This window comes from Podarcis bocagei, assembly GCF_964188305.1.
Source record: "Podarcis bocagei genome assembly, chromosome: 5".
NCBI classification, from domain to species: domain Eukaryota; kingdom Metazoa; phylum Chordata; class Lepidosauria; order Squamata; family Lacertidae; genus Podarcis; species Podarcis bocagei.
The window spans coordinates 101,860,926-101,886,861 of NC_138129.1; the positions used below are offsets into that span (position 1 = coordinate 101,860,926).

General features: G+C 45.8%; 2 protein-coding genes across 2 annotated transcripts in view; one reads left to right on the forward strand and one right to left on the reverse strand.

The window, feature by feature from the left end:
• Positions 1-25,936, reverse strand: part of TNFSF4 (TNF superfamily member 4) — a 51,922-nt gene that overhangs the window by 24,759 nt on the left and 1,227 nt on the right. The gene's annotated exons all lie outside the window — the stretch shown is intronic.
• Positions 1,471-25,591, forward strand: LOC308586610 (mitotic-spindle organizing protein 2A-like). Its single transcript, XM_081193355.1, has 4 exons — positions 1,471-1,646; positions 7,975-8,093; positions 20,715-20,852; positions 25,186-25,591. Exons 1-4 carry the CDS (start codon positions 1,486-1,488, stop codon positions 25,326-25,328), a joined length of 561 nt encoding a protein of 186 aa, XP_081049481.1. The 5' UTR covers positions 1,471-1,485; the 3' UTR covers positions 25,329-25,591.

Sequence of the window (25,936 nt, forward strand, 5' to 3'; positions counted from 1 at the left end):
CGGAGCACAACCCGAAAATACTTAACCTGAAGCTACTTCAACCTGAGGTATGACTATCTAAAAAGACAACAAAATGAAATGGACTCCTTGGCAAGTTTTGAATAAACATACACAAATTTATTAGTTGATAACATGTTAGATAGATAATGTAAGGATATGTAAAATTTTATAACACAGAGAGAATAATATGTGCTGAGAAATCAGAGAGGAGCTGAGGGAAGTCTTTGGTGGGGGAGGAGAGGGAGGGATGGGAGGGAGGGGGAAAGGGGGGAATAATGTATGCGATTATATGGCTTGATAATTGGTTATGTTGAAATTGATAATAAAAATATTTTTTAAAAAAGAAAGCTCATTAAATGGATCATTTGAAGGAGCCCTAAGCTGAGAGGTGCTCATTTCTGACATAGGATTGCAATTTGGAAAGTATCTGCATGGAAATTTCCTTTCCCCCAGAAGGTATTTTGGACAGGCCCTTTAGAAATAACTAGGCTTCCAGCAATTTAAGTACAGTGGTACCTTAGGTTAAGAACTTGATTTGCTGGAGGTCCGTTCTTAACCTGAAACTGTTCTTAACCTGAAGCACCACTTTAGCTAATGGGGCCTCCTGCTGCCTCCGTGCCGCCAGAGCCCAATTTCTTTTCTCATCCTGAAGCAAAGTTCTTAACCCGAGGTACTATTTCTGGGTTAGCGGAGTCTGTAACCTGAAGCGTCTGTAACCTGAAGCGTATGTAACCTGAGGTACCACTGTAGAACACAGCATTGCAGGACCTCCTAGTATGACCACCACAGGACCTAGCACAAGCTAGAAAGAGTAGGGCCGCAGTATTTGTGCAGCCACAGCCCCCTTGGACCCCTGGCCAGGGAGGGAGGAACAACTGGGCAGCAGTTCTTCAAGCCTCGGGTCCAGGGAGGGCCTCTCCCCAGGCCGAAGCCAGGAAGGAGGCCAAGGGTCTAGGAGACACCTGCAGGGCGAGTCTTTCAAGAGAGGCTGCAGTAAGTGAAACGGATCCTGCACCACAGGGCCGCCCCTCGCTCCTGGCGGGGGGAGGGAGGGAGAACCCCCCCCCCGCTCTACTTCTGCCATGTCTGCCTCGTCCAGACCGGAGAGCGGGTCCTGGCCGGGGGGCGCCCCAGGAATCTGCCCCCCCCCCCTTCTGAGACTGAGCGGGAGCACCGAGGGCTCAGGCGAGGGCAGCCCGGGGGGGGGCGCTGCTTCCGCGCCGCCGAGGCTCCTCGGCTGCTGCCTGGCTCGTCGGGCGGCCTCCGGCCCCTTGAGCGCGCGCGCGGGGCTGCTTCCTCCCGGCTTCCCCGCCGCCCGGAGCGCGGGAGGAGGACGCGGCGCGGGGCTTTTGCGCAGGGGCCGCGCGTGCGCGACTCGCCTCCCCGCCTCCGACCAACTTCGCTTCCCAGAGTTCTTCGCGGCAGGGCCGGGCGCCGGGGCGCGGCGACGCTCCCAGCATGCCTTTCGCGCCGGCTGGCGGGGCGATGTCTGGCCCGGGCGCGGAGGCGGCGACGGCGGCGGCGGGGCTGGCGAAGGCGGGGGCCGGAGCGCCTCGCCCCCGGAGGAAGCTCCTCACGGCGGAAGAGGCAGAACTGTTCGAGCTGGCGCAGGCGGCGGGGAGCGGCCTCGACCCGGAAGTGTTCAAGTGAGCGGGGGGGGGGCGGGGCGGTGTAACGTGACGCGCCTTTGTAATCCGCCCCGCGACCCTCGCGCGAAAGGCGGCACACAAAAGCCGGAGGGGGAATCAAAGGCTCCGCATTGCTAAGCCAGGCTATGATTACTGTAATCGCCACTTGTTCTTTACTCCCTGCCTTTTGCCCTGATGGGACTCCAGGCAGATTGCAGATAAATAAGGACAGGTGAAAAGCTGGAGGGGTGTGTGTAAACCCATTATTAAATAAAACAAGCATTCATAAGGACTGCGTGCTGCTTGCGGCCTGCTGCCCAGGAAGACTCCCTGAGTGAGTGCCTGAGGGCCCTGCTTTTGCCACTTACCATCTGGCTTGGGGCAGGGCCTGGGGCCTCATAAGGACTGCCTGCTGCTTGCGGCCTGCTGCCCAGGAAGACTCCCTGAGTGAGTGCTTGTGGGCCCTGCTTTTGCCACTTACCATCTGGCCTGGGGCGGGGCCTGAAGCCTCACAAGGACTGCGTGCTGCTTGCGGCCTGCTGCCCAGGAAGACTCCCTGAGTGAGTGCTTGTGGGCCCTGCTTTTGCCACTTACCATCTGGCTTGGGGCAGGGCCTGGGGCCTCACAAGGACTGCGTGCTGCTTGCGGCCTGCTGCCCAGGAAGACTCCCTGAGTGAGTGCTTGTGGGCCCTGCTTTTGCCACTTACCATCTGGCCTGGGGCGGGGCCTGAAGCCTCACAAGGACTGCGTGCTGCTTGCTGCCTGCTGCCCAGGAGGAGTCCCCTGAGTGAGTGCCTGAGGGCCCTGCTCCTCCCTGCCACTTACCACCTGGCCCGGGGCGGGGCCTGACAGGCCTCACTAGGACAGTTGTTACTGCCGGAGAGGCACAGAGTGTTTTTAAAATGTTTTTAAAAATTTTCTTTGGATTTTTTGTATGTGGGGGGTGGGGGTGGGATGGATGTTTGGTTGGGCTTGGGGAATTATTATTTTTTTTATTTTGATGTTTTTGTAATTTTTACATTTTTTTTGTTTGTATTGTTTTATTGGTTTTGTTTGTTTGTTTAAGGTGTTATTTTGTTTTTAGGGGGAGGGTTCAGGGCTGCCGGGGAGTGGGCCCCAGCCCACAAAATGGCTGGGGCATGTTCCACAGGGGGGGATGCACTGGGACAACCGATCTCAGTGATCACGGGTAGGAGGAGGAGTTACGCTAAGACCAGACCATGTCATTACAGAGGAGGCAGGTTTAGTCGTTGTCTGAGGACTATCCCTGCCTCCGGGTCTGGTCCTGTCCGGATGGATACTAGAATCAGCAAGGGATACCCACGTGACCTGAAGGTGCTGCTGTGCAATGCCAGGTCAATGATTCGTAAGACCACTGCCATCCATGACTTGATCATGGATGGAGGATTTGACCTGGCATGTGTAACAGAGACTTGGTTGGATGAAGCAGATGGGCCTGTCCTTGCCGCTGCTTGTCCACCAGGTTTCTCTTACGCACAGCAACCCAGGTCACGTGGGCGGGGAGGGGGGGTTGCAGTGATTTTTAGGAAGTCATTAGTTTGCACCGGGCGTCCTATTGGGAAGACCCAGTTTTCTGAGTGCATGTTCTGGAAGTTGGGCAATAGGGGCAGTACAGGATTCCTTTTGGTGTACCGACCTCCCCGCTGCACCAAGGATTCCCTGCCCGAGCTGCTTCAGGTCGTGGCGGATGTTCTCCTGGAGACACCCAGCCTGGTCGTCCTAGGGGATTTTAACATCCATGCCGACACGACCTTACAAGGGGCCGCTCGGGACTTCGTGGAAAGCATGGCCTCCATGGGGCTGTCCCTGAATAAGTCTGGCCCAACCCATAGCCGTGGACATGCCTTGGACCTGGTGTTTACCTCTATGGATGTTGGTGATCTGACACTAAGTAAAAGCGAAATGAAAGAAGTGCCATGGTCAGATCACTTCCTGGTGCAACTGGACTTCTCTGCGACCCATCCCCTCTGCAGGGAGGTGGGACCAATTCGGATGGTCCGCCCCCGCCACTTAATGGATCCAAATGGTTTCCAGAGAGTGGTAGGGGATGCTTTATCCCATGTTGATGGCCTTTCAGCCGATTCCCTGGTGGCCCGCTGGAATGTGGAGTTAACCAGGGCTATTGACTGTTTGGCTCCGAAGCGCCCTCTCCGATTGCATGGAGCCCGGACAGCCCCGTGGTTTTCCACGGATCTGAGGGCAATGAAACAATCGTTGAGACGGCTAGAGCGCCGGTGGCGGATAACTCATTCCGAATCTGACCGGACACAGGTTAGAGCTCAACGTCGAGCCTACCAAGTGGCGATAGCGACGGCGAAGAAGAATTTCTTCACCGCCTCTATTGCATCTGCAGAAAACAGCAGCAGGAGACTTTTTCAGGTGGTTCACAATTTAGCGGAACCACCTGCAACATCGGGGCCCAGTACGGGCCACATGTTCTCCTGCAATGATTTTGCAAAGTTTTTTGCAGATAAAATCGCCCAGATTCGGGAAGAAGTAGACTCCACCGTGGGAGCAGGGCCGGGGCGGGAGAGTGCTAGAGTTCTGTCTAGTCAAGTTGAGTGGGATCAATTTCAACCTGTTACCTCCGAGGATGTGGACAGGCTGCTTGGACGAGTGAAACCAACCACCTGTCTCCTGGATCCTTGCCCATCCTGGCTTATAAAAGCTAGCCGGGAAGGACTGGGCGATGGGCTTCGTGGGGTGGTGAATGCTTCCCTCCGTGAGGGAGCCTTCCCAGACCCGCTGAAAGAGGCGGTTATTAAACCGCTTCTTAAAAAACCATCTTTAGATGCGGCCACGATGGCCAACTATCGCCCAGTCTCAAATCTTCCATTCCTGGGCAAGGTGATTGAGCGAGTGGTTGCTGAACAACTCCAGGCACGCCTGGAAGAAGCGGACCATTTGGATCCCTTCCAGTCGGGATTCAGGCCTCATCATGGGACTGAAACTGCCTTGGTCGCACTGGTTGATGATCTCCGGCGGGCTAGGGACAAAGGTGAGAGCTGTTTCCTAGTTCTGCTGGATCTCTCAGCGGCGTTTGATACCATCGACCATAGCATCCTTCTGGACCGTCTTGAGGGGCTGGGAGCTGGGGGCACTGTTATACAGTGGTTCCGCTCCTTCCTCCTGGGCCGTGTTCAGAAAGTGGTGGTGGGGGATGAGTGTTCAGACCCTTGGGCCCTCACTTGTGGGGTGCCTCAGGGTTCTGTCCTCTCCCCCATGCTTTTTAACATCTATATGAAGCCGCTGGGAGAGATCATCAGGAGGTTTGGGCTGGGTGTTCATCAGTATGCGGATGACACCCAGCTCTACCTCTCTTTTAAATCAGAACCAGTGAAGGCGGTGAAGGTCCTGTGTGAGTGTCTGGAGGCGGTTGGAGGATGGATGGCGGCTAACAGATTGAGGTTGAATCCTGACAAGACAGAAGTACTGTTTTTGGGGGACAGGAGGCGGGCAGGTGTGGAGGATTCCCTGGTCCTGAATGGGGTAACTGTGCCCCTGAAGGACCAGGTGCGCAGCCTGGGAGTCATTTTGGACTCACAGCTGTCCATGGAGGCACAGGTCAAATCTGTGTCCAGGGCAGCTGTTTACCAACTCCATCTGGTACGTAGGCTGAGACCCTATCTGCCTGCGGACTGTCTCGCCAGAGTGGTGCATGCTCTGGTTATCTCCCGCTTGGACTACTGCAATGCGCTCTACGTGGGGCTACCTTTGAAGGTGACGCGGAAACTACAACTAATCCAGAATGCGGCAGCTAGACTGGTGACTGGGAGCGGCCGCCGAGACCATATAACACCGGTCTTGAAAGACCTGCATTGGCTCCCAGTACGTTTCCGAGCACAATTCAAAGTGTTGGTGCTGACCTTTAAAGCCCTAAATGGCCTCGGTCCAGTATACCTGAAGGAGCGTCTCCACCCCCATCAGTCTGCCCGGACGCTGAGGTCCAGCGCCGAGGGCCTTCTGGCGGTTCCCTCACTGCGAGAAGCAAAGCTACAGGGAACCAGGCAGAGGGCCTTCTCGGTAGTGGCGCCCTCCCTGTGGAACGCCCTTCCAGCAGATGTCAAAGCGATAAACAACTACCTGACATTCAGGAGACATCTTAAGGCAGCCCTGTTCAGGGAAGTTTTTAACGTGTGATATTTTATTGTATTTTGGGTTTTTATGGAAGCCGCCCAGAGTGGCTGGGGAGGCCCAGCCAGATGGGCGGGGTATAAATAATAAATTATTATTATTATTATTATTATTCATGGAATAACACCCACCCACATGTCAGGAGCTCGTCCTACACTCGAGTAGGACCCTGGCAGAGGCGCATGCCCGACTGGCATGTTCTCTCCCTCCTGGTCTTTCATTCGGGAGTGTCAAAAGCTTTCTTCTGCCCGAACATCACAGCAACCGATGCCAACAGACACAGGCACAGTTAGGGGTCCACAGAGTGTTCGCAGTTTGCATAACAGACCTCAGCAACACAGCATTTTGGCTAATCTACTTTATTTACATATAAACACACACAGAGCACTGCAACATGGCTCCCTCTCTAGCATCAGACAGCAAAGAGAAAAAGGACAAAGGTCAATAGTCCCACTTCACGGAACACAGGAACACAAACATCCTGTCTCCGTCACTTCCCACTGTGTGGAGTCAAAACATACACTCTCATGTGAAGGACAACAATCCCATGACAGCAATCATGGAGCAGGAATTCTAACACCACCCACAGAAGATCTCTTGAAACCGCACAGACAGTCATAGCAAGGACAGAACAGCACCAGCTTCACGAAAAGCAACCAGTTCCCTGTGGGAGCAAGGAAGCCTTCGCCTGCCAGCTGTTCGGAGGCCCCTGTCCCTTGATGGTGACTCCCTCCAATGCCACTACATAACATTGCAGAGGAAGTGAAATAGTGCCACTTGGCACTCCTCTTAAGTGCTCCCACAACCACAGGAGTCAGAGGCACTACATGTGACATGTTTGAATTCCACCCGCCCCCCCCAACTATATTATGTAGCAGGAAAGAGTATCTTATGGGGCCAGGGAGCCCAGAGTAGTCTATAAGTGGCATCTGCTCTAAGCTACCACTCTTAGAGGAATCAGCATTAGCTGGCAGCAGAGAGGTACTCCTGCCTGTGTTACTCAGAGCTCCCAGGACCTTCGTTTTTTACCTCTTATGCTCAAAGTTTTTCTGTAAGCCACTCCCTCCGTCAGTCTCAGTTGCAGTATGAATGATAGTTCCCGGCAGGGCTGTGGAACTGGATTCAGGCAGCCATAGGATCATAGAATTGTAGAGTTGGAAGGGACACTCAGGATCATCTAGTCCAACCCCCTGCAAAGCAGGAATACGCATTTGTCCCGTATGGGGATCAAACATTGGTGTTCTCGGCACCATGCTCTAACCAACTGAGCTATCTCCCCCTGCCCCATGTAAACATCTCTCTGGCTTTTAGAAGGCATTTGAAGGCAGCCCTGTACAGGGAAGTTTTGAATGTTTGAGTTTTTTTGTGTTTTAATATTTTGCTGGAAGCCACCCAGAGTGGATGGGCCAATCCAGATGGGCAGCATATAACAACAACAATAAAAATAAAAGTGGGTAGGGCTGCCCACCTGACAGCCAATGGACATAACGGAGTCGGGTGGTGCGTTTTTGCCCATGCATGCAAAGGCATAGCCAACAAAATGCGGACAACCAGCTGATTGTCAAGCTTAGTGCTCAGTACTTTCCAAGACCCAACAATCAGCTGGTTGTGTGGGGTTTCAAAGCTACAGCATTACCTGCCTCACACCTGGCATCATATATGGCATCTGGTGTAGGGCGGGTGGACATGGCTTAAAGGTCATCTTAGGCCCACAGACCAGAAAGCTCACGCACCTTGTGGGGATAAATGGTATGTTGTAAGCCACATTGTCTCCAGTCCAGTCCACAATATGGGGATAATACCTATGCACTGAATTTGAATTTGCAGGACATTTTTTTGTAACTGTTTCAAGACTAATTGACTGTAGGATAGCTCAGTCGGTAGAGCATGTGACTCTTAATCTTAGGGTTGTGGGTTGGAGCTGCACGTTGGACGGCAAAATACTCCTGCATTGCGGGGGGTTGTACTAGATGACCCTCGTGATCCTTTCCAATTCTACAATTCTATGATTCTATGACACTTTCACATAAAACAGGGCCTAAGTTAAAGAGAATGTGAACTGCAGTCTGCGTTTTTGGGGAAAAAACCAAAAAACAACAACCCAGCAACAAGAAACAAATCAGGAAATCTAATTTCCAGACAATGAATTGTTAGTATAGTACTTTTAATGTCTACCTATGTTCCCTTCTAGGATTCTGCTGGACCTTTTGCGCATGAATGTGGCACCTTTGGCTGTTTTCCAGATGCTGCGCTCCATGTGTGCTGGGCAGAGGCTTGTCAGTGCTGAGGCTGCTCCTGAGCCAGCGCGAGGTTAGTGGTGCCCCACCCCTTAAGGAAAGAGGTGCTTGTTAAAGGCTGCTGCTCATCAGGGCTTAATTTGTGCCAGGGAAACTAGTAGCAACGATAAGAGTATCTTTAAGCATCTGAGTACCTCTCCTACATTTTGATTATTTTCCACAGTCAGTTCTCAATTTGAAGAAGATGTTAAGCTGCTAGGATGGGCCTATAGTATCATTTTCTTTCCATATCTTAATAGCTTTCAAGTTGCAAACAGAGAATTGTATAAATCACACAAATCTGACTGAAGTTATACATCTTTGAAAGTATAAAGCCATTTTAAAAACTACTTTCTTTGCTATGCAGTTGAAATTAGAATTTGTGAAATGTCCATTTACTGACCTCTGATATTTTCTATATCACTCAAGCCTGATCCTCTTTTGCACACAATCCATTAAAACCAAAGATTTAAAAAAATAAGTGCCACTCTCTGCATGAATTTATTTTACTGATTTTTAACATCCACTTTCTAAGCTGTAGATAACATCCTGTTCCTGGGACTATAGGAAACCCTCTTGTTATGAGTCAGCCATTTGTTTAGCTTAGTGTTGTCAACACTGACCGGCAGCTGTTCTCCTGGGTTTCACGTGTGTCTTTTCCCCTGGAGATGTCAGGGAAAGCTCTGCCGCTGAGCTATTGCTGAGTCAGCAAGTTTTCAATAAAATGCAACTGTACATTCTTGTGTTGCGTTCAGTCTAATCCTAACTAGGCTTCTTGGGAAGTAAATTCTTTTGAGTTTCAATTACACTTGTCAAAGTGCATTGAGCTTTGCAGTCCCAATATGATATACATTCCAGATCACCCTTTATGTCTGTTTCTCAGGCAGCATTTGAAAGATCAGTAAATATTAACAATATTAGAGCAGATACAATTTTGTTCACCTTGTTTACTGTTCTTCTACAGTTCAGGAATGAACATTTTGCCTGTCATAGTTCAGAATTATTGCTTCTAATTAGCATATCTATGTTGACCAGAAGCAGTAGTTCTTTGGTGGCCTTATTTTATGTCATAGCACCGTCTGTTCTTAGCCAAGGCCCCTTCACAGCAATTCTGACCATGTTTGTGCTTAGCACTGGATATAATCTGGTTTCTGGGTTACAGTCTCATTCAAGAGAAGGGCAAAAACAAGGCTTTATAAAGCGGGAGGCAGAGGACCAGGGAGATGAGGCCTAAGTACTAGAAGGCAGCACAGAAAAGGTGAGTTTGCGGTAGAAACTGTGAAGACTATGGGGAAGCTGTTCAGCCACTAGGAAGACATGGCAGTTGAGATGAAGGCACACGTGTGAGAAGGAAAGAAAGTGGGTCAACAGGAGACAAGCTTGCAGGAGGTGGGGAGCTGAGCACAACAGGCTGCCCTCTGGTTTCTTTCAGGGCCCTTCTCGGTTGCATGTTGGTGAGCATTCATTCATGCATTCACATACCTAATGATCTGTTAATTCTTCTGGTCCGTACTGGAGTCTGCAGCGCTAGACCACTTAACTGGATGGCTTCCTACTGATCAAAGGCCGAGGTCCCACATACAACCCCCTGGATTTATTCTGCTTTTGGGCATTGCTTGTTAATTTCTCCCATCTCTGATATTGTATCTACCACCCTGAGCTGTGCTAAAAGTTGCCCAGATCTTGCCTTCCTGTTCACCTACTCCCCACTTTCATTGTAGCACTCTTGTCACGTCAGGACTATAGATCTTGCTTTTTAAGGCTGAGAGGGGGCATTGAAATAAGCAAAGAGCCCTCATTCCCCCCCCCCCATCTTTCTGATTGAGGAGAAGAGTGCTGCTGTGTGGAGAGGAGCAACTGCTGCAGCCTGACATTTGTGGCTCCTCTGAATTAAGCATCAAATTACATAGTGCACACAAAATAGTCCTCTTTTTTTGTTTTGTTATTGGAAAAGCAGCTTTTGGAAGGCAAAGCTTGGAACAGAGAAGTGGCTGCTGACTTCACTTTCTTTCCAACAACACCAGAACTGGCGTATGAATATAAACAACAATTTTACTAGAATAAGTATATAACCTCATAAATCAACTAGACAATGAGCAAACTAAAGTGCAGTGTGCATAACCAAGCCTGGAGCTACTCATAAACATAGAATGTACCAGTGTCTCTGTCATTGCTGTACTGGTTACGTATGCAATAAGTATGTCAACATAGCTGGAACAAATAGTCGTTGGAAGCACAAAGCCACAAACGTAGGAGTGGTTGCTAAAAAGCATTCTTCAAGTAGTCGTTACCTGGAAGCGCAAAGTCAAATGATCAATTGAAGCCAAATGGATGAGACCTGTTCTCCGGATATTATCCAGGTTTTGCAGCAAACTTCATCAGTCCATAATGCTAAATAATATGGAATAATACAGAATGGCATTCCAGTTACAGTAAATGAACGACCACAAAATACACACAATACCCATCTCATGTTGTATCTTAATCGCTCAACACATTTCACTCAAGAAAAAAGGTACTCACAGGCACAGCAAATGTAGAAACTGGTGATACCAAACATTTAAATACATTACAGGTGCTTGGAATCAATAATCACATTCATACATGGTTAAAGGTACAGTAACACTTCCCTGTTATTGCTAAACAAAGAAAGACACAAAAATAGATTTATATATAACAACCAGGGTCAAATTCAGTATTCAAACCTTTTGGAAACAAGGTTCCTAGTTGAAATATTAATTTGTACTCTTTTTGTATCAAGGCTCTTCATACACCAACAGATCTAAAAGGTAGTTTTTTTAAAGTCCACAGGATGAAAAAACTCAGGTCATTTTCAGTATGGGCCTCTTGCTGGAAATGCTGGGCTAACGGGGCGTGTAGGCAAGCATTGCATATTTTGGACCTTTGCTCATAAGTTCCAGTCCTGATTGCACAGGACCTACATAAAGAAGCCCGCAAGCACAACAGATACAGTACACACAATTTTTTGTAGAACAATTTGTAAACTGTTGCAAGACAATCTTTCGCCCATTTATTGTGTTGGTAAATGATTTCACGGGCAAAGCAAATCTTCAACATGTGCAATGACTGCATCTATAATGCCCTTTTCAGCGTAGTGTGTGGGTCGTCATTATGGTATTCAAGTAGATCAGTGTGGGAAAGAATGTCCCTAAAGCGATCTAGTACGCCTTTTGCCTAAAATGGGCACATTTTCACAGCCTGGAATATGGGGAATGATGTGCCAATGTCTCGTAACCACTCTTTCAATAGAAGAAGATAAATAGTTGTACTCTATAGAACCAAAAATCCTGTCCTGATTGTTTTTGGGTTTCGGTACCAACAATTCCTGCCTAGAAGTTCTTTTAGCCCTCTCAAAGGCCATTTGAATTATTTCCTCCAGATAGCCTCTATCTCTTAATGAAGAGGAAAGGTGTCAGGGAACTGCCATCGGAAGGAAGGGAGGTGAAAGGGCTCACACAGGTTGGGAGAGACTCAGCAGCTGAAGAGGGAACCAGTAGGGGGAGAGGAGGTGAGCTGGAGGGATGGCTCAGAGACACCTCCAGCGAAAACAGTGGGGAGGTTTCAGGACCTCCTGTAGGGACACCCACTCCTCGCCGGAAACTGTCACGCAGAGAGTCCAGAAGACGTGTTTCCGTTAAGGAGCTTTTATGTTGGAAACGATTCCGAAAGCAACCACTGTCGGAATCTGCTAGCGACTGACGGAGCCATGTTTAAGGGGCTCCGTTACAGACAGAGGTTTGCAAACTTGACCAAACTCTGAGGGACTTGGATTTTACGCACAAGCAGCTCATCGTCCCATCACAAAAGGGATGCAGCATTTTTTTTAAAAAAAATCAGTATCAAGGGAAGAACTTTTAAGTCTAATATTTTTTTAAAAAAAATAATATTTATTAGTAGTTTTCAGAATTATAAGGAGAAAAAACATTTAAAAACAACACTATAATAGACAAAGAAAAAAAAGGAAAAAACACAAAAACCAATACAACAATACAACAAAAAGATAAAAAGAAAACAACACAAATCCCAGATTACATATCTAAAACTTCCATTTGCTTGTTTCATTGACTTCCTCACACCTCCCTTTTTGTATTCTAGTTTAATTAGTTATTTCAGCAAATTCTTTCCATCTTTCTCAATTTTTGTTAAAAAATTTATCCTAACCTAATTTAATCTAATAATTAACTCAACCAATCCTTTCCATCTTTCCCCATATTCTATCATTCACATTACCTTAATTAATTTAACCTTATCTTACCCTAAAACACCTTAAAGCTTGAATCTTAGTTATCAAATATACATTACTCCTGATATCATTTCTGCTAAAGTCATATAGGTTCATTCCAACATTTTCCCTAACATTCATTAATTTTTAGCCAATTCCCCAAATAGAAAATTTTCTTTATAAATTTTCTTCCAATCTTCATCCAACGTCCCTTCTTCCTGGTCTCGGATCGTGTCAGTTCTTACTGTCCATTCCATCTAGTCCATCAACCTGGAAGCCTTATGTCTGAGGCCCTTAAGTCTCTTCCATGTCCCTTCTGCAATTCTTCTTCTTGTTGTTTATACTTGCCCTTTTCCTTGTCTTTTGTTGGTCTCTTTCTTAGTTTCTTTCCTTTCTCATTGAGGGGTAGGCCTCTGGGGGATTCCAAGCCAAAATTGTCTCCATCTCCCTTCATCAAACCCGCCCATTCCCCACAGTCCCACTCCCCACAATCCTCAATATAGTCCAAAAAGTATTTAAAAGCATATTCCACGGTCTCTCCAGCGTTGGGAACCTCCTCAACTCCAGACGCCCCCTGGCCCACTCCAACTTCAATCTTCAATGACAACGGCTCATACTCCTGTAGGGCCTCGGGACTATCCATTTGTATTATTTGGGGTGCAACCGCATCCTCCTCCATTATCTTCTGCACTTGCCCAGTCAGTACAGATTCATGAGTTGGTCCCTGGATAATTTCTGTATCAATATTCCCTATTTGCCCACAGTTATTAACTGCAACAGTCAAATCCATTTTCTCATTCATCAAGTCCATCTTCTCATGCATCTGTTCCAGCAGGGCACTTGTCTTGCATAAGGCAAGCACCCATTCTTCTTTCCAACTCATCTTTAGTCAAGGTCAGAAAAGCCTGTTCCCACGGTCTTAATCTCACATCTGTTGAGCCCTCAAATGTACTGCAGCAACAATTTGACAAGCTCCCTCTAGAGGAGGCAATTTCTATTTGTATCCATTTTTTTTTAGGCAAGTCCAACAAAGGAAAATTACTTTCATTTTTCAGATATTTTTCAGATATTTTGTTTCTTTAAAATGCAAAAGGCAACATTGGAATCAGCTTGTTTCTCTTCTTTAGCTATCTGTCAAAATATTCCATTGACAGTCAATGAACCTCTCCAACAATTTCTGTCTCTGACACCCCGTTCCCAGGTTAGAGACGGTGGAAACTTGTCCTTCTTCACTCCTCTCCTGCTAGGGTTGAACAAAGTTCCCCCCTTTTCTCCTGCTTCCAAGGGGGTTTCAGTAATTCTAAATGAAGGAAATTTAGACTTTTTTGACAGCTTTCCAGGCTTTAGCTTACAAAGTTTTTGCTTTAGTCTATATACAAAAAGTGGAAGGCAGACTTCCTGTTTTGAACCTTCCCGCTTCGTTACCAAATTAAGAAATTTCTTGATCCAATTTTCCATTTCTACTCACAGGTACTTGTTTTAAATCCAATTGTCCACAGGAAAAAGTCAGCGCTCTCCGGCAATGGCTGTGCGGCTTCACTCCGTGAAAGTAGAAGTCAGTTTGCAGCACCGCGCTTCTCACCCCACTTTGCTCTGGAGCCCCTAAATGGGATTCCCTGCGAGTAGGGGGGCGCTCCTGGTGCCCTGCCGAACCCCACGTTCCCAGGCTTCCTCCGCCTGGGATTTCTAGCGGGTCCCCACCTTCGCCGCGGCGGGAAGACCCAGTTTCTACGGAGCCCGTTCCTCCGAACGGTGGAACTCTGCCATTCACCGATGGCGCTGACCCGGAAGTCCTTCTTTTAAGTCTAATAAATTGGCTGAGCGGGAGACTATTTTTTAATTGGACTGGATGGTTAGAATGATAATGAAGTAAATAATTCCTATCAGTAGGTTTGCAAAAAATAGCAAGGAGAGACAAGAAGGCGTTCTTAAACAAGCAATGCAAAGAAATAGAGGAAAACAACAGAATGGGAAGAACCAGAGATCTTTTCAAGAAAATTGGAGATATGAAAGGAACACTTTGTACAAAGATTACCATAATAAAGGACAAAAGTGGAAAGGACCTAACAGAAGCAGAAGAAGAGGTGGCAAGAATACACAGAGGAATTATACCAGAAGGATATCATAGAATCATAGAGTTGGAATAGACCACAAGGGCCATCGAGTCCAACCCCCTGCCAAGCAGGAAACACCATCAGAGCACTCCTGACATATGGTTGTCAAGCCTCTGCTTAAAGACCTCCAAAGGAGGAGACTCCACCACACTCCTTGGCAGCAAATTCCACTGTCAAACAGCTCTTACTGTCAGGAAGTTCTTCCTAATGTTTAGGTGGAATCTTCTTTCTTGTAGTTTGGATCCATTGCTCCGTGTCCGCTTCTCTGGAGCAGCAGAAAACAACCTTTCTCCCTCCTCTATGTGACATCCTTTTATATATTTGAACATGGCTATCATATCACCCCTTAACCTCCTCTTCTCCAGGCTAAACATGCCCAGCTCCCTTAGCCGTTCCTCATAAGGCATCGTTTCCAGGCCTTTGACCATTTTGGTTGCCCTCCTCTGGACACGTTCCAGTTTGTCAGTGTCCTTCTTGAATTGTGGTGCCCAGAACTGGACACAGTACTCCAGGTGAGGTCTGACCAGAGCAGAATACAGTGGCACTATTACTTCCCTTGATCTAGATGCTATACTCCTATTGATGCAGCCCAGAATTGCATTGGCTTTTTTAGCTGCCGCGTCACACTGTTGGCTCATGTCAAGTTTGTGGTCAACCAAGACTCCTAGATCCTTTTCACATGTACTGCTCTCAAGCCAGGTGTCACCCATCTTGTATTTGTGCCTCTCATTTTTTTTGCCCAAGTGCAATACTTTACATTTCTCCCTGTTAAAATTCATCTTGTTTGTTTTTGCCCAGTTCTCTAATCTGTCAAGGTCGTTTTGAAGTGTGATCCTGTCCTCTGGGGTGTTAGCCACCCCTCCCAGTTTGGTGTCATCTGCAAATTTGATCAGGATGCCCTTGAGTCCATCATCCAAGTCGTTGATAAAGATGTTGAATAAGACCGGGCCCAAGACAGAACCCTGTGGAACCCCACTAGTCACTCTTCTCCAGGATGAAGAGGAACCATTGATGAGACCCTTTGGGTTCGGTCAGTCAGCCAGTTACAAATCCACTGAGTGGTAGCATAGTCAAGACCGCATTTTACCAGCTTCTTTACAAGAATATCATGGGGCACCTTGTCAAATGCCTTGCTGAAATCAAGGTAGGCTACATCCACTGCGTTCCCTTCATCAACCAGGCTTGTAATTCTGTCAAAAAACAAGATCAGGTTAGTCTGACATGACTTATTTTTCAGAAATCCATGCTGACTATTGGTGATCACAGCATTCCTTTCTAGGTGTTCACAGACTGTTTTCTTAATGATCTCCAGAATCTTCCCTGGTATTGATGTCAGACTGACTGGGCGGTAATTATTTGGGTCCTCTCTTTTCCCCTTTTTGAAAATAGGGACAACATTTGCCGTCCTCCAGTCTGCCGGGACTTCACCTGTTCTCCAGGAATTCTCAAAGATGACTGCCAGTAGTTCTGAGATCACATCTGCCAGTTCTTTTAATACTCTTGGATGCAGTTCATCTGGCCCTGGAGACTTGAATACATCTAAACTAGCCAAGTATTCTTGTACTATCTCCTTAGTTATTCTGGGCTGTGTTTCCTTTGCTGAATCATTTGCTCCAAATTCTTCAGGTCGGGCATTGTTTTCTTTATCGGAGAAGACTGAGGCAAAGAAGGCATTGAGGAGTTCAGCCCTTTCTGTGTCCCCTGTTTGCATTTCACCATCTTCTCCTCGGAGAAATTTGCTAATACCATACAAATTTCCTTATCAACAATCTCTATCATGTGTACATTGTTCCAAGCACCTGTAATATATTTAAATGCATACAAATTTCCTTATCAACAATCTCTATCATGTGTACATTGTTCCAAGCACCTGTAATGTATTTAAATGTTTGGTATCACCAGTTTCTACATTTGCTGTGCCTGTGAGTACTGTATGTTCTGGTGTATAAGACAACTTTTGAACCCCGGAAAATCTTCTCCAAAGTCAGGGGTCGTCTTATACGCCGGATATGGTGGTGGCAGGTGGTGGCAGCGGCAGCTAGCTTGGAACGGCGACGGGCAGAAGGATGGCAAGAGCTGCCCCCCACCCCCATCCCTGGCCGCCTCCCGAAGCAGCAGCAACCGCAGCAGCCTCCCCTTCCCACGGCAAGGTGGTGCGCGGCTTCAGCCGGGGCTCCAAGGAGCTGAGCATCCCCACAACTGCCAGAACTACCAGCCGGTGAGCGCATCCCGTCGCTTTGCTGGACGGCCGATCGGGGCTCACTCGCTTCACCTCGGGCTGCTGCTGCTGCGACGACAGAGGCAGCGGAGGGGTGCATGCTCTGCCCCGGCGGCGCTTGGCGGGCTTTAGGTTTGGGGGGGCTGCCTCTAGTTTGCTGCAGGCGGGGGTAGTCTTATACGGCGAGTATATCCCAAACTCTATATTTTAACAGGATTCCAAGCTCCTGTAATGTATTTAAATGTTTGGTATCACCAGTTTCTACATTCTATAGTTTCTACATTTGCTGTGCCTGTGAGTACCTTTTGTCTTGAATGAACCGTGTTGAGTGATTAAAATACAACATGAGATGGGTACAGTGGTACCTCGGGTTACGTACTTAATTTGTTCTGGAGGTCCATTCTTAACCTGAAACTGTTCTTAACCTGAAGCACCACTTTACCTAATGGGGCTTCCCGCTGCTGCCGCACCATCGGAGCACAATTTCTGTTCTCAGCCTGAAGCAACCTGAACCCGAGATAATATTTCTGGGTTAGCGGAGTCTGTAACCTAAAGTGTATGTAACCTGAAGCATGCGTAACCCGGGGTACCACTGTATTGCATGTATTTTGTGGGCATTCGTTTATTGTAACTGGAATGCCATTCTGTATTCTATATTATTTAGCATTATGGACTGATGAAGCTTGCTGCAAAACCTGGATAATATCCGGAGAACAGGTCTCATCCATTTGGCTTCAGATGATCATTTGGCTTTGTGCTTCCAGCTAACGATTACTTGAAGAACGCTTTTTAGGAACCGCTCCTACGTTTCATTTTTAATTAACTTCCACACAGTTTCATTGTACGGCTCTGGTTCTAATATTAAAAGAAAATTCTTTCTATCCATTTTCTCCACAACATGCATAATTTTTATAAACTTTTATCATGCTTTCCCACCCCAATAATTTCCTTTCTTTTCTAAACCAAAAAGTTCCAAGTACATTAGTTTTCCCAGTGGGAATCATGTTCCGACTCCCTTGGCCATGGTGGTGGTCCTCTTCTGCATCTTTCCCAGCTTCACGGTATCCTTTTGAGATGGGTCAACCAGGAATGTATTCTCAGCTACGACCACACAATTGATTATGGAAGGCATTACAGACTCAAACTGGTACCCAGATGAAACAGTCTAGCAAGCTGAAGGCTTCATATTACATGTATAGGGTAGGAAGGCAGAGGCCCAAATTGGCACCCATGTTTTCACCATATACGTTACGATCACCAGACAAGCATTTTGGGCTGCTTTCAAGGAGGGGCGGTGGACACATTAAATAAATAAATAAATAAATAAATAACCCCAAGCCTGGAATTTGTCTTTTTCACAGCAGTTGCATCAACATCTTCTTTGAGAGGTGCAGCACGGCCTCCCAATTTCTTTCCTGGTTAATCACTACCAGTTCAGGCCTCATCAGTGTACAGAAGTTGAAATTATTTTCTCCCACTTACTCCTATTGAACTGCTGTACACCTGACTCAAATTACTTAAATACTTTCAATCAGTCATTTACTGTATTTGGCTAAAAGCCATTACAAATCCAGTTACAAAACCAGCAAATCCAATAAAACCTATTAAAAAGCTCCAAAAATAAGCAATAATTTACAATAAATCGAATACAGATTAGCTGGGAAGATGGTGGCACAGCGGGGATCTATATAAAGAGGCTCGGCGTTGCTCCTGCAAAAAGGTTTTATCTGCTATTTTTAAATGTTTTTTAAAAACACTCTAACTTTTTAAGCTTCTCAACTTGCAATTTGGATGCCTTTCTGGGTTTCGGCACCCTATTTTAATTGTTTGAACTGTTTATTTTATCTTCTTACCGTCCCCTGGTCTGGAGGAAATTTCTTTCTCAGGAGCCTTTTCATTATTACCTCCCCTTACCTGCTTGCTCACAGATTAGCTTTCTGCTTCATTGGGTTATTTGCTTGGCATCATTAAATACTATCATAAATTATCTATATGATTGTATTATGACTGCATTATATGCTACCAGTCACTCCAGATCCTTGCGGACTCTGCAGCTTATATCCTGCATCTATCCTCTTTCCTGTTCTTTGACCAGTTACTGATTCATATGAGGAGAACTTTTGCCACTATGGTGGGGGGATATTTGTGAGTTCAAAGTACCGTATTTTTCGCCCTATAGGACGCACTTTCCCCCCTCCAAAAATGAAGGGGAAATGTGTGTGCGTCCTATGGGGCGAATGCAGGCTTTCGCTGAAGCCTGGAGAGCGAGAGGGGTCGGTGCGCACCGACCCCTCTCGCTTTCCAGGCTTCGCACAGCTCTCCGCAAGGCGCGGGAGCCCGGCGCTGGGCTCCCGCGGCTTGCAGAGAGTTGCCTGCTCTGGAGGCTGGGGTCGGGGGAAGCTCGGGCTTCCCCAGCCCCACGCCTGGGGAAAAAATCCCCCCCTTTATTTCCCCCCAAAAAAACTAGGTGCGCCTATAGGGCGAAAAATACGGTATATAATATCTTCCTCTATTAACATGCTTGTTAACACTCAGAGGATTGCTGATGCAGTACTTGCCTTTGCAAAAGTCATGCTAACACTTCTTGAACAAAGCTTGTGCTTCTTTCTTTAGTAATGTCTCCACGAATATAGGTGGATCAAGCATTAGATGAAATAGCTCATAATTTGCTGCCTCCATCTCCCAGATGTTTTATTGCTCACTTCCCAATCCTTTGGGAGCAAGGCCTCTTTTTCACATTGGGTATTTTTGACATGAAATCACTAGTTTCAGATTTTAGTTCCTAAGTTTATGGTATCTGGTCCCATGTTGTTCCACACTTTTTCAGCAATGTTGGATAGGAATATATGACCTGCTATTTTATGTGATCATAAAAGACCTTCAGTATTTTTTTCTGGTAATGTTGTGACAATACATGTTGATGAAGGTCTTTTATGATCACATAAAATAGCAGGTCATTTATTCCTATCCAACATTGCTGAATGGTTTTACACAGAGGTAGAACTGGTGTGAAGCATCAGGCGTTAACATCTGTCAGCCACTCTTGCTCAGGGGAAGGACAGCCAATTGGGCACCTTCCAGATGATGTGGACTACAACTCCCATCAGCCCCAGCCAGCATGATCAGGGGTGATGGGAGCGACTCCAGAACAACTGGAGTGTTTCACACTGGCTTCTTTGCGAGCAGCATAAAACAAGTTGAAGCAAGTCGTTGAATAATAATGACATCGTGATTATTATATTATAATTCTTTAAAGAGATCTTATGTGTCAGTTTTACCACACTACATTGAGTTAGAACAAAGGCAGTATAAGTTCATTCTCCAGAAACACAAAATCCTAACCACACGTAAGTGAGTTATCTTGTGCAGTGGTTGGGATGAACATATTTAGGTGATTTAGGACTGTTGAGAGAAGGAAATGATTTTGAGACTGAGGAAAGTGGGAGAAACACGAATGCCTCTTGTGTGGAATCTCTTCTCACCCTGTTGCACAAAGGAATCCCCCCAAGCTGTGCCTGCCCCTCATTCTGCATTGTGGGTCAGTGGGGTCACGGCCACAATGAAGGTTGCTACAACAGAACCAGGTTCCTTCTTACCTTGCCCTGTGAGCCTTGTTTTCTCTTCTCTCCATGCATGTGCCTCTTTGTAAATAGAATGGAGCAAAATTGATCCAATGCATTGCTTATGCTTCTGTCATTTAGTATCTTATCAGGAACATTTCACAGAAATCCATATGCATATTTACAAAATCAAGATCCTTTGGTGCATCACATAATGGCTTAGAATTGCAAGAAGACAACTGAAGAGATTGAAATAGAGGTGATATAGCCCCTGTTTCCTCCTAAATCCTTCAACCTGGCTAAAAGATCATAATACAAGTATCTATGCAGAATTATTCCACTAATTGTGAATTGTATAGGGGGAGTAAAAATAGCCATGATTACATAACCCTGTGTAACAAAGCATTCAAGTCATACACCTTTGAACATTTGTTGGGATATTTGAGCATTTACAAGTTTGTTTCTGTGTCTATCGCCATGTGGTGTTTCTAATTTGTTTCTGTGTCTCTCTTTGAATTAGAGCCCCCATTTGTCTCTGCCAAGACCAGTAAAATCCCTGCACCACTTTCACTTTCCTCTGCCCTTCGACCTCCGAGAATAAGAGTTTCTAAGGCTGTGGTCTACAGTCCTGCTGCAGCTCGCTCACCTCTCTCTCAAGGTCCCCCTGGCTCTTTCCAGTTTTCTTGCTGCCTGTTCTCTCCTTTTGCAGGTTGTGTGTGTTCGTTACCTACTGGGTTTTAATTCAGCCTTCTGTGACCAAAAGAGAATCCCCTTCAAAAAGTTATTCTCTTTTTTCCAGATCCTAAACACATTTACTTGATAGTAAGTACTATTGATTTCAGCAGAACCTGTTTCCAAGTAAATGTGGTTAGTACTTTAACTTATACAAAATTAACACTGTGTAGTGTTCATTGCAGTTTTAACGAGATGGCATTTGGGGGGAGGAAACATAGGAAGCTTTTAATACTACTACCACTTTATTAAGAGAATGTGGAAGACGGTATATTTTCTTTTGGGCGTATCCTAAATGCACCTTCTTGGCAGGAGAGGGGACTTACATTTCTGGTGATTTCTGAGGGGGCTGCATGTCAAGACCAAAAAGGCAGAGTGGGTTGCGTCCACAGAGGAAGGCCTTCCCGTGACATGCCGAGATTTAGCTATTTTGGATTGTGCCACCCATGTGCCTTTTGCTACTTGGGATCACGATAGCCTGGTCCAGACACACCTGAACATTGCAATGCGTGCAGAGGCCCCTTTGTCAAATGCATTAGCCTGTCATGTGCTGCCATGTGCTCTGGAAAGCTCTGGCTGAGTTACTTTTCTGAGATGCTCTGGCTGAGCTTGGAGTGTTTGTACAGCTTCCTTTTCTGTTCATCCTAAGATACAGCGTTGGAATCTTCAGCTTTCGGAATTCAGACTTCTGGGCTAAAATGTTCTGTCCATTCTTTTTGATACCTGAATTCAGTGTTCTTGAAAACATTGGGCAAATCCTTCAAGAGCAGTTTTGTATGCGTGTGGCAATATAAAGTTGAGTGTTGTGTGTGTGCCATTGCATATACACAGGAGAGAGACTCCTTCCTCTGCCCTGTCCCTCTTTGTCCCTTCCTTGCTGCCCAGCAGTTTTATCTGCAGCTGGCACTGGCTGCTCTTTGCCCTTCAGTGCTCTGTGTGCACCAGGAAGCATGAGGCTCTCAGGCTGGAATTGCAGAAGGAAGCTGCAGACACTTAGGAGCAGTAATGCCCTCTGGGGAAGTCGAGGGATCCACCCTGCAGCTGAATTGGTAAAGGCCATTGGTAAGCCACCTGCCCCATCAGGATTAATCATGTTTGAGGTAGAAAGGGTTTACCTCTCTGTACAAATGAAAAGCCTCCTGCAGCTTCCACTTCACCCTCTGGGGGAAAGTATCTGGCAATTCTCTGTGTGTGCAGGAGAGCCTAGTGAGAAACTGGATTCCCTGAATGGCTGACTGGTTCCTATGGTTGAGGGTCATGTAGAGAGACTGGGTTCTGGAGGAGGAGGAAGGCTTGGAGAGGAATAGAAACAGATTTCCATATAGACAGTAACATCGGAGGAGGATTGATTCCTGCTTTAAGATTTTGATTGGAGTTCTTGGTATATAACATAAAGGATGGACTTTAACAAATTTCTCAAATAGCACAAGGGTTTGGATAGATACATTCACAATAAAAATTCCAAGTCTACATAATGATGGACTCTTATGAAAGGGGAAAATACAGTGGTACCTCTGGTTACGAGCTTAATTTGTTCTGGAGGTCCGTTCTTAACCTGAGGTACTACTTTAGCTAATGGGGCCTCCCGCTGCCACCGCTCCACCGCCGCGTGATTTCTGTTCTCATCCTGAGGTAAACCCTAACCTGAGGTACTACTTCCGGGTTGGTGGAGTCTGTAACCCGAAGTACCACCGTACTGGGCAAAAAAATTCTTGTATTGCAGGGGGTTGGACTAGATGACCCTCGTGGTCACATTCAGCTCCACAGTTCTGTGAAGTGACAAAGAAATGTATAGCTTTCCTTGGGAGATGGCGCCAGAGATGATCAACTTCCCCCCCCACCCTTTTCCTCCAGCCCTGCAAACCAGAGTCCCAGGGAATCCTAAGGCTCGGGATTTGCTTTTACCTTGTTCTCTCCACTTTGTGGTGATGGTGACACAATGTGCTATTATATGCATTGTTATATTAGTGTTACATTATATTATATTAGCGTAGCAGTAACTTCTGTGGATGCTGTTTGGAAATACAGCAAGGCAGCAACTTACATGCATGATTTAACTTGTGCACATTCAGCTTTATGTGCTTGGCAAAAAATAAAAATAAAAAATGGGGGCAGAAAGGGGGCTGGCATATGGGGAGAAAAGTCTTTGGCACTCCCACCTGCCATTGCATCCAGTCTGCTTTGGCTATATGTGATTTTGGCATTATCCCCTGCAACTTACCCCCGCGTAAGTTGCAGGCTTACAGTATTACTTTTTTAGATAGGCCTGAATATGTCTTCATTCAGTATTATAGTGCCAAGTGCATAGAATACCATCTTTTAATAGTTGCTAGATCTTAATTTGGGAATCTGAAATATACCCTTCTGAAGCATTGTGATAAATTATTATGTACTAGAAGAACTATGTTTTCACCCTGAAATGCCACATAGTTGCTCACTTTGATGCAAATGGTAAGGGGGAAAAAGGCCTTGTCATAAAATTGGACCCAGTGAGGAGAAGCTGGGACATCTAGACAAAAGGTGTCCTTGAATCTCAGCCCCACCAGTCAGTTGGGAGGGATGCGAGTTGCTGAAGTGTTTGAGGAAGTGCAAGCTTTTCTGCTTTTAACGGAAATTCAATGTGTGTTGCGCAGTTGTTGCTTTCAATAGTCCTGCTATTTTGGAGGAGGCCCAGGATTCCTAAATGCAGAGCAGTTCTCTCTTATGCCAAGAATCGAAGATGATGTCAGCAGGGAGAATATTTTTTTTTGTATGGTGAGGAAAGAGGGAGGAATACACAGAGAGAAGCTCTGCTGGCTTTAGGTCCCTTGCCAGTTGCAGGGAGTATTGACAGTCAGAGGCAATGGATGGTGGACTTGGTTATGCTACCTGGATAGTTATTGTTTGTAAAAGTAAAGTTTAGGATAAGAATTCTGAATAAGTGTTGATGGATGAAGCAAGCCTTTGCTGATGTTGAGCTGAGCTCCTCTTTCAGTCTGGCTTAGTGTGCTGCTTTCCTTAAATATTTGGTCAGACTGTAGCTCACAACTACTATTCAGATGGTATTTAACACTAGTAAGACAAAGTGAGAGATCAGTGCTAGCATTTTCAAGCCTCTAGAGTAAACATATTTCACATTCTGCAACCTTTCCACAAATACTGGAACTCTAATGGCAGAAATAATACTATTGACAGTATTGTTGGTCATGATTTACCAAAAGATCCTTTAGTAATAATATTTGGTTACCTTAAATAATACTATTGGCAGTATTGTTGGTCATGATTTACCAAAAGATCCTTTAGTAATAATATTTGGTTACCTTAAATGAGCAGCACCCAGTGAGAATTTCATAATGACCACAGTTTGTATGACCACTTGCCCATAATTGGGTGGGGAAACTGATCCACCTTCTTAGGTACTAAGAACATGTTATCTGGCATATAGGACCAAATTAATAAATACAATGGTACCTCGCAAGACGAATGCCTCGCAAGACGAAAAACGCGCAAGACGAAAGAGTTTTCCGTTTTTTGAGTCGTTCCGCAAGACGAATTTCCCTATGGGCTTGCTTCGCAAGACGAAACGTCTTGTGAGTTCTTGCGAGTTTGTTTCTTTGTTTTCTTAAAGCCACTAAGCCGTTAATAGCCGCTAATAGCCGCTAAGCCGCTAATAGCCGTGCTTCGCAAGACGAAAAAACCGCAAGACGAAGAGACTCGTGGAACGGATTAATTTCGTCTTGCGAGGCACCACTGTATATGGGTCAAAGAAGGCTGACATCACAAGTCCACAAAGAAATTGGCTTTTAAAATTTCTTATTCAAACAACAAAGTTCTTGATGCCATAATCCTGTAGGATGATATCCGACATTGGTAATACTCAGAATAGTCCATTGATTTCATTGGGTCTACTCTATGACTGATATTGAATATTACCCACATACTTTACTAGGTGAAGTATAGTTTTGTTCATGATCCTCAGTAAGACAGAGTGAAAGACAAGAGACAATTACTCATATTATGTTAAGTAGTAAGAGTGATATCTATGGACTGCTATGTTAACTACTGATCTGACAGCTTGTGTTTATTTACATGTGTTAACTTGCTTTTTAATGTTTGACTTGCTATTTAAATTTAAATAATAAAAGCAAAAAGGAGCAAACTTAAGAGTATATCGTGTTATAGATAAACTTTGGGCAAATTTTATGTATTTGAGCAATGCTAGCAATTGATAGTTGGTCACAATACAGCTCTGCAGTTAGCATCCCGTTGTTTTCCTGCAGGGAGAACCAGAACCAGCTCTGCAGCAACTGGGAACCAAGCTCTGCTAGATCCCAGCAACCGTGAAGGCTCTGTTCAGCGAGTCCCTCGGCAGCCAAGTGGCAGCAGGCTGCAGAAGGCTGGATGTCCCGTGAAGAGTACATAAATGCTTGGAAGATTGGTGGTTCCAGTATTATGGCGAAATTATGGCAATGTAGTGAATGCACCTAGTCAAGATGGATTTGTAATGTTCCAAAACGTCACATATAGCTCCTATCAAGAAAACAAGTATGAGATGAAGGTTGGTTTCATCACGGTTGGGCTGGTTTTCAAATTCCAAATGTGGTCATAGCTGATGATATAGGATATACTGTTGCAACTCCCTGTTACAGGTGTGTGTCCTTCCTTCATAAAGACATTGTTGGTGCATCTCTCTCTCATTTATTTGTTTTCCTTTTGGGGAATTTAGCAATTAAAGAAAAGCACACCAACTTTTTATAGTATGGAACTGAATCCTCTTACTGTTTACTGAATCCCACTATGCTGCCATTGTTGTTGCATGCCAAAATCTCTTCTAAGTAGTTATAAATGATAAAATCCATAAATAATTAAAATGCACAATGAAACAATTCCAGCAAAGCATCCATAATTAAAATAGACAATGAAACAAGACAGTTAAAAAGCAGAGCAATTAAAACAGTTAAACAAAACAGATCAGGAAGGTCAAGCTCAGGGGAATGCTTGCCTCAGCAGGTTTTGTCTTCAGGAGCCAGC

What these genes read in the sequence shown, in the direction of transcription:
- LOC308586610 (XM_081193355.1), top strand. Translation starts at nt 1,486, where the DNA reads ATGTCTGGCCCGGGCGCGGAGGCGGCGACGGCGGCGGCGGGGCTGGCG. An exon ending in CTCGACCCGGAAGTGTTCAA is followed by an intron (nt 1,647 to 7,974) that starts GTGAGCGGGGGG and finishes GTTCCCTTCTAG; the next exon opens with GATTCTGCTGGACCTTTTGC. An exon ending in TGCTCCTGAGCCAGCGCGAG is followed by an intron (nt 8,094 to 20,714) that starts GTTAGTGGTGCC and finishes TCTTTGAATTAG; the next exon opens with AGCCCCCATTTGTCTCTGCC.